The sequence below is a fragment of the Saccostrea cucullata genome, unplaced genomic scaffold (assembly GCF_032062105.1).
Source record: "Saccostrea cucullata isolate Sc308-1 unplaced genomic scaffold, CSIRO_AGI_Scuc_v1 ctg13924, whole genome shotgun sequence".
Classification (NCBI taxonomy): Eukaryota; Metazoa; Mollusca; class Bivalvia; order Ostreida; family Ostreidae; genus Saccostrea; species Saccostrea cuccullata.
This window is the reverse complement of record NW_026920244.1, coordinates 3607-13050: the sequence shown is the minus strand read 5'-3', so window position 1 is coordinate 13050 and position 9444 is coordinate 3607. Positions and strand designations below refer to the sequence as shown.

At 34.5% G+C, this 9444-nt stretch overlaps 1 protein-coding gene across 1 annotated transcript; it reads right to left on the bottom strand.

Annotated features, from left to right (window-relative positions):
• Window positions 1-4552: 4552 nt before the first annotated feature.
• On the bottom strand, window positions 4553-8680 carry LOC134245601 (uncharacterized; the record flags this gene model as incomplete). Its single annotated transcript, XM_062727875.1, has 4 exons — window positions 8509-8680; window positions 6168-6407; window positions 5844-5917; window positions 4553-4705 (listed from the first exon to the last, which is right to left on the bottom strand). Coding segments are annotated over exons 1-4 (528 nt in total), but the record flags the coding sequence as incomplete, so codon positions are not given.
• Between the last annotated feature and the right edge of the window lie 764 nt (window positions 8681-9444).

The following is a 9444-nucleotide window of genomic DNA, read 5'->3' as shown; positions in this document are numbered from 1 at the left end:
TTGATTGTCTCATTAAGTCACCTGAGTTACTCAGGTGACCTATTGCTATCCGTGTTCGTCCGTCGTCGCGCGCCGTGTGTTAACATTTGAACATTTTCAGCTTCTTCTCTGAAACCACTTAACCAATATCAACCAAATTTGGTATACAGCATCTATGGGTGAAGGGGAACAAAAATTCTGAATTTCATGGTCCCTGCCCCCCCCCCCTGGATCCTGGGGAGTGGGGCCTAAACCACAAAAATTAGTGCAATCTTTAAAAATTTTCTTCTTTACTCCTGGACATCAAGCAGTCAAACTGTTGGCATGAATGTAATGAGCATTGAGTCCTCTACCAAAATTGTGAAATTTATGGCCCCAAGGTCAGGGGTTTTAGTGCTAGGGCGGGGCTATATAGATTTTACAATGAAAATACATTAATTTTTAGAAAATTTTCTTCTTTGCTCCTGGGTATTAAATAAAATAAGTACATAGTTATGAAGAGCAAGAGTTCCTCTTTCAAAATTGTGAATTTTATGGCCCCAGGGTCAGGGGTTCTAGTGTTAGGGCGGGGCTCTATTAATTATATAATGAAAAGTCATTTCTTCTTAGAAAATCTTCTTCTCTGCTCCTGGGTATCAAATAAACTAAGGACATAGTTATGATGAGCAAGGGTGCCTCTTCCAAAATTGTGAAAATCATGGCCCCAGGGTCAGGGGTTCTAGTGCTAGGGCTGGGCTGTATAGATTATATAGTGAAAATACATTAATTCTTAGAAAATCTTCCTTCTCTGATCCTGGGTATGAGCAAGAGTGCTTCTTTCTAAATTGTGAATTTTATGGCCCCAGGGTCAGGGGATCTAGTGTTAGGGCGGGGCTCTATGGATTATATAATGAAAAGTCATTGATCCTTAGAAAATCTTCTCTGCTCCTGGGTATTACATAAATTAACTAAGTACATAGTTATGATGAGCAAGAGTGCCTCTTCCAGAATTGTGAAATTCATGGCTCCAGGGTCAGGGGTTCTAGTGCTAGGGATGGGCTATATAGATTATATAGTGAAAATACATTTAATTCTTAGAAAATCTTCCTCTCTGGGTATTAAATAAACTAAGTACATAGTTATGATGAGCAAGAGTGCCTCTTCCAAAATTGTGAATTTTATGGCCCCAGGGTCAGGGGTTCTGGTGTTGGGGGGGGGGCTCAATTGATTATATAGTGAAAAGTCATTTATTCTTAGCAAATCTTCTTCTCTGCTCCTGGGTATTAAATAAACTAAGTACATAGTTATCATGAGCAAGAGTGCTTCAACCAAATTTGTGAATTTTATGGCCCCTGGGTCAGGAGTTTTGCCATTTGGTGTAAGAGGGGCTCTTTTGATTATATAGTAAAAATATATTAATTCTTAGAAAATCTTTTCCTTTGCTCCTAGGTATTATGCCAATTATATATGTATATATATTTATGATGAAGAAAGGTGCATCTAGCATCTAGCAAAATGATTACTTTCATGCCCCCAGGGTCAGGGGTGGGGTGGGTGGGCGTGGGGTATTACATAGTTTGAAAATAAATTAATGCTTTGAAATCTGCTCTTTGGTATTAATCAACCATTTATGATGAAATGAAATTTATGATAAAATTTCCAAAATTTGAAATATGTGGCCCCAGCGGTTCCTGTGGGGTGGGGTGCACAACTGGTTATAAAGCGGAAGTGCATTTTCTCTTTGTTATTCTGATCAACCTTTGGGTACTAGGTATCTAGAGTAAGCATTCTAAGTGTATAATTATGATAAACAATGGTGCCTCTTTCAAACTTGTGAATTTAAATCATGGCCTCTGGTTTAAAACACGAACCAAATTTAATTGTTGGAAAGTTGTTACATGGTTCTCAGGTGACCTATAAGGCCCGTAGGCCTCTTGTTTGATTGAAATGATTGGTGACAGTCCTGATGGATTGTCCACCTTCTAACCACGAAATGTATATTAAATAGGTTGTGCATCTCTGGACAGAGATTTCGGAGAACAAATTGGTTCCATATGGTCCTCACAAGTGACCTGAATCAGACTCTCTGATTACTGTGAATTTAGCTTTATGCTTTTGCTATGTCAATTTGAAATAATTAAAAATAGAAAATTAGTTTTAATATGAAATTATTCAACGTATTTCTATGGGAAAAAATGCTAGTTAAAGTTTAATATTGCTAGTAAAAAAAATCCAAGCTAAAATTTGCTAGTAGACAAAATAGTTAATTTCAATCCCTTGTGAATGTTGCATCAAAGAGAGATGTTACAGAAGGAAGTTAAGAGGAAATATATGTACATCATGGCCTATCCTACACAGAGGCTAGTTCTGGCAGTGGTTTTGTTGGAAAACTTTTGGTGAAGACTGACGGAGAATGAATACTTTTTCCATATTAACACTGCAAGATAGTAGTTTTTCAAAATTTTGGACCGTGAAATAAAGAGTACCTACTAGTTACTAGAACCTGACATTGCCAAAAAATCCTATTTAATATCATCAAGTTTCAAAAACATATGTTAACATTCATATCTTTTAATACCGAACTCAGATCTGTACAAATATCTCATTTCAGAGTTTTTGTATTAAATACCCTGAATAGGAAACATATCTGCCTGATTTGTGGGACTTTTCTTGATTCAGTCTTATTTGTTCTCCTGCTATTTCAACACATGTATTTTTAAAGTATATACATAATAAACGACCAAATATTTGCATGTACAAAGATTCCGAAAGATAATGGTACATTGTATTATATCAGAAACTGAACTTTACATACCACCTCCTGATGTACTAACCTGTTTTAAGGATGTTTACAAAACTTTATTCATATTTTCATGTTTCATTAATAATTATCAAATGAACCCTGTGTGGGCAATGCATGTCCTGTGGACATGTTTCTACCTTTTTTAAAAAAAAAAAACCATTTATTAGATTACACTATGTGAACCAGATATGCTTATTACTATTACTTTGCTCTTGCACAACTTTGTATGCATCCATTAGATTCGTATACATGCATCTGATTTTTTTTATTTGCGTTTTTCTTTTAAACGTTTGATCCAGCTATATTGAACATTTACTTCGTGATGTGACATGTACTAAATTATCATTAAATTTACAAAGTGACATTTGTTATAGAGTGATGACTTTTCAGTAAGGCTATTGTAACTATTTTCGTGTACATCCTTTTCTTTTAATACTGATGTTTTCTTTTTTTTCACTGTTCATGCCTATAGACCATAAATGGAGAACAGACTTAAGTCAAAATATCAAATCTATATAACTTTCGATATAATTTTGATATAATAAAATAAAATAATAAAAAAAAAAAATCATATGTTTGAATTGAAATGTTTTGCACGATTGAACTTTTTAAGCTAATACAATGAATGAAACTGAAAATGTTTTTTAAAAAATTAAAATTTTGACTTAAGTATGTTCTCAGCTTGTGGTCTTTGGGCCAGGAAATTTTTAAATGACTAGCATTTTTTTTTACTCGCAACGCGATATACATTCATAACCAGTTTCTAATATTTTTTCCAATAGGTCATAATTTTTCTAAATCATGTTCTCATACATATGCAGGCCTGCCCCTAAATAAAATTGTGATATTTTGATAGGTTTGGGTGCAAGGAATAATTTACGATAGGATTTTTTTGGGGGTACCCCTGCCCTAGGGTCGAAATTCACACAAAACCTACAAAAAATAAGGAAAGCCGATTTTCATAATCTGGTACCACACTTGTAAAGTTTTAAATTTTCGCCCTTTCAAATACTATTTTAATATTTTTTTTATAGACTTGTGTATTTTCCTTCAATTATATATATTCTTTATGCATGCCCATTCTTGATATTTGATTTAGGCCTATATAATTTGCACACACCAATGGCATGTTTTCTTATATTCACGGATTAAATAGCCTAGACATAAAGAATAGAATTTCAGAAGAGTAAACATTACCATTATGCACATTGAGAAGTTAAGACAAATATCAATTATTACATTTTGAGATAACAAACTCAGGAAATCAATGAAAGGGTTTCTCCTATCTCTACTCGCTGAAATAAAGATTTAGGAAAAACAAATTGTTATATGTATTCAGCCTAATGCCATTAATCAGAACGGAAATCGACAAGGTTTTTGTAGAGAAAAAAACCAAGCCCGGTCCTATAGGTCAAATCCCTATCTATAATGAAGTGAAGTGATCCTTATGATTTCTACCTTTTCATTGCATTTCTACCTTTTCATTTCAATTGCCTTCATTAATTGTTCTGAGAAAATGGTACAATGACCAACTTTATTTAACAAAAATTAAAGCATCCAATTTACGTCAGTTTTGGTGGAAATTGAGCGTGATGCCATTATGATGAGTTAATTGAAATCGAATTTGCTGTAATAGTATTCAGGTTTTGTCAATTTTGGATGCAAATGGTTGTATGCAATAAATAAATTCAACATAAAGGAAAATGTGCGAAAAATGAATGATTTTACGCTTATGTAGGCATATATGTATGACTCGGCTCATCCCTGCCCCTCCCTTTTCTTTATACTCACATGTGCAGCCGTCCAGGAGGCAAGGTATGGTTTGTGAAGGAGTAGTCCCCCAGCAGCTCCCTGTAGGCCTTTGACACTGTCTGGTCCTCTGTAAGTTTTGTGAAATGCAATCAGATGGACATGATGACCATGACTGCCAATTTCCCCAGATAGCTAAAAATATCATTTGTGGATGAGAAACAATTCAATTTTGGTTGTAACGAGTTATTCGGTTGGATAAAAAATTCACTCAACATCATATAACCTGGGTAGCCTACGTCACAATTACCTCCGTCAAAAACGGATCAATTCGCTTGACTTAACAATTATAATATACATGTACAATTTAAAGGCAATTTTGAAAGAGAAAGTCTTTTGTACATTTAATGATTGAAAATTAAATTATAGGGAATTACTTTAACAGTTACCCAAGTTATACTTGTATAACCTAGGTTGGAGTGGTATAACCCAGGTTGGAGCTGCTTACGCTTTTTTAAAACCGCTTCGTGGTTTGTAAAGCGTAAACTGCCCAAACTAATGTAATATACTATAACTTGGATAGCTATTAAATTTATTCCTTAATTAATAAGCAAATTCATAAAATATTGATCTTCTGCTATTTCTCGAGAAAAAATGTTAAACAACAACCTGACGTCTTTCTAGTTTGGATGCAATTCATGTATTTTCGGCATATTGTAATTTATTGTCCAGTCTTGTCTATAAATCAAACTTAAAAAAAAAAAATTATTGATGTTATCTATCTTAGTGTAAAACAAAGGACCCAATTTTTATGGCATGAGGTCAAAAATCATAGTAGTAGAGCCTGTGCATTCAGAAAGGTCTTATTTGTGGATGTGCACATTTGAAAAAAAAAGAAGTTAGCTCCGTCTCTCTGGTACAAAGGTTGGGGTCAACGCTCAAAGTTTTATTATTATAATATCATAAATTCGACTACACTGAACGATCAGCATCTTTGTGTATTTTAAAATCTTTTCCAAGTTCGGGGGGGGGGGGGGATAAGTATTAAAAAATCATCGAATCAGCACCAAAGTCTAACTTGACCTGTATCTCCTGTCCACATTATAAATACATTTTTAAGTTCAAAGAGGGATAAGTGTCAAATTCATCGGACCATGACAAAATTAGACCAATCTGTTGACACCATAAGTTGGATCAGATACCATGGAGGAGTAAGCATCCCCATAGTCAACCAGTCATACCAACCTAGGCTCATTGTTATAGTAAGGCAAACGGAAAAAAGTGATAAAATTCGGTGATTAAATTTTTGGTCTAACATTTTGTTTTAAAATACCAAGTCAGCATTCAACTTAATCTGCATTCGCTGACAGGGTCTATCAATCGTAGAACTTGTAAAGATATTTTTAACTAAGAGTGGAAATTAAAAAAAAATGTTATTGCTGAATAGGTATCGTCCGTAGAACTTGCGAAGGTATTTTTCAATTAAAAATATAAATTCAAAAGTGAAAAAAAAAAAAAACAATTACTCAAGTGTCTCTATGAATCTTTCAGATCTGCTTAGTTTACAGATTTGATTGATTGCTTTGATTTAGTTTTGCAATCATTGGCTTTGCATATTTTAAGGTTATAAAAATCACATCTATTAAAGAGTACTTACATGAGCAGCTGTAGGAATATATCAGTGTTTTATCACACCCTTTACACGGGTCTCCACCAAGCCAGGCGTTGTTGGCTTGTATCGTACAGGAGGAGCCGTACCCACACTGAGAGTTCATTCTGGAGGTCACAGACGCGCTACCAGAACAGGAACCACAAGACCAAGTCCCCGAGAAGGCGATGTATTGACTCGAAGAGCAACCTCTGGTCGTTGAGGATCCTTCAGACAGTGAATAACAATCTGGAATAAAAGACATATTAATGTTGGAGACAGGTTTGTCAAATGAAAATAAAGGTAATCTTCATAGCTTTTCTTTATTAAAATTTAAAAAAAGAAAATACATGCAATTGTGATGAGTTGCCTTATATACTCTGGCCGATGGGATACGTTTTGTTTCATTTCAGATTAATATTATGACCTAATGACCGATAAACAACTTTGATTGCATTTGTGCCTTGCACAAACTACTGCAAAGATAAGATATATTTAAATTGCAATAAAAAAAAATGAAAGAAAAAGTGAGCAAGCTCACATACCCCACGCTCCCCCAAAACTCAAAGTGCTGAAAATCCCAGAACAAATGAAAGAATCGGAATTTCCCGGTAATATGCACATCTACAAATTGTGTCCTAAATATCTGCAAAGTTTGATGAAATTCTGTGCAGCAGTTTATGAGGAGTTGCGCTGACAAACTGTTCACCACTATATTCAAGATATCTCCAAATATCTAAGTTGTAAAGTGACGAAATTCCCAGAAAAATAAAGGAATCGGAATTTCCTGGTAAAATGCACATCAACACATTGTGTCCTAAATATCTGCAAAGTCTGAAGAAATTCTGTGCAGCGGTTTATGAGGGGTCGCGCTGACAAAATGTTCATCTGTATATTCAAGGTATGGCCAAAAATCTAAGTTAAAAAGTGTGGAAATCCTAAGAAAAAATAATGGAATCGGAATTTCCTGGTAATATGCACATCTACACATTGTGTCCTAAATACCTGCAAAGTTTGACGAAATTCTGTGCAGCGGTTTATGAGGAGTTGCGCTGACAAAATGTTCATCTCTATATTCAAGGTACAATGTATGGCCAAATGCCTAAGTTAAAAAGTGCGGAAATTCCCGGGAAAAATAATGGAATCAGAATTTCCTGGTAATATGCACATCTACACATTGTGTCCTAAATACCTGCAAAGTTTGACGAAATTCTGTGCAGCAGTTTTTGAGGAGTTGCGCTGACAAAATGTTCATCTCTATATTCAAGGTATGGCCAAATGCCTAAGTTAAAAAGTGCGGAAATTCCCGGGAAAAATAACGGAATCGGAATTTCCTGGTAATATGCACATCTACACATTGTGTCCTAAATACCTGCAAAGTTTGACAAAATTCTATGCAGCGGTTTATGAGGAGTTGCGCTGACAAAATGGTCATCTGTATATTCAAGGTATGGCCAAATGCCTAAGTTAAAATGTGCGGAAATTCCCGGGAAAAATAATGGAATCGGAATTTCCTGGTAATATGCACATCTACACATTGTGTCCTGAATATCTGCAAAGTTTGACGAAATTCTGTGCAGCGGTTTATGAGGAGTTGCGCTGACAAACTGTTCATGGTAAGGCCAAATGCCTAAGTTAAAAAGTGCGGAAATTCCCGAAAAAAATAATGGAATCGGAATTTCCTGGTAATATGCACATCTACACATTGTGTCCTAAATACCTGCAAAGTTTGACGAAATTCTGTGCAGCGGTTTATGAGGAGTTGCGCTGACAAAATGTCCATCTGTATATTCAAGGTATGGCCAAATGCCTAAGTTAAAATGTGCGGAAATTCCCGGGAAAAATAATGGAATCGGAATTTCCTGGTAATTTGCACATCTACACATTGTGTCCTGAATATCTGCAAAGTTTGACGAAATTCTGTGCAGCGGTTTATGAGGAGTTGCGCAGACAAACTGTTCATGTTAAGGCCAAATGCCTAAGTTAAAAAGTGCGGAAATTCCCGGAAAAAATAAAGGAATCGGAATTTCCTGGTAATATGCACATCTACACATTGTGTCCTAAATACCTGCAAAGTTTGACGAAATTCTGTGCAGCGGTTTATGAGGAGTTGCGCTGACAAACTGTTCTATTTAAAAATATTATCAATGAAAGAAAAGTGTTGTTTTGGCCATTATGCGAAATTAAATTCACAATTTATACTGAAAATATAATTATTTATATATATATAAGAGAGAGAAAAACACAAGTAATGCGACGAACGATTCAAAGATTCAGTGACATTGAGCAAATTTAGATAAACGGTAATTTTTACAACTAATATTCTTAATGTACATCAAGATGTACTTACCATATCCCTGAACTAAAAGTAAAACCAAATAAGTAAAAGAAAAGAAATACGTTGTCCCCATGTTATTAATTTAAGTACATTGTTCTCTGTCTGTCTTAAATTGACCTAGCTGTTTAACAATATTACGCCCTATCCGGAATGGAACAATTACACAACGTTAAAGAATAAAGGGTGTCGTGACAATCTGTATCTACACTATGCCAAAGATCGTAGACAATGAAATGCACTACCTCAATTCATGGTCACTTGATGCGATAATTATCTTGATTAGAACCAAGTTAGAGGATTAAGGTTCAATGTTTTAAAGGATTTAAATATGAAATTTATTTACAATGCAACATAGAAATCAAGGATGAGTTTGGAATAGCAGAATTTCCGAAAGACATGCCAAAGATCGTAGACAATGAAATGCACTACCTCAATTCATGGTCACTTGATGCGATAAATATCTTGATTAGAACCAAGTTAGAGGATTAAGGTTCAATGTTTTAAAGGATTTAAATATGAAGTTTATTTACAATGCAACATAGAAATCAAGGATGAGTTTGGAATAGCAGAATTTCCGAAAGACAAAAAATAATGCAAAAACAGAAAATATTTCAATTTACCTCCGTGTTTCAACTGTTTTTTAATTTCAATTTAACCCTATAAGTTTACACTCTATTTTTTTTTTTTTACATTGGGAAATATATTTGCAGTTAGTTCTATTTACAGTGTAAAATGTTTACTCTACTTTTTGCTGACTCAAGAACAAATAAAGGAATTTTGGATGCTAGGTCTAATTATGAGCTTTCAAAAAGTGTTTTAAGACTCATCATTACACTATTTCATCTGTTCGGGATAATTTTCTCATTTTATATTATAAGTACATTGGTTCAAAACCAAAACAAAAACGTCATAAAGGGAACTTTAATTAGAGATAGCACTGATTTGACA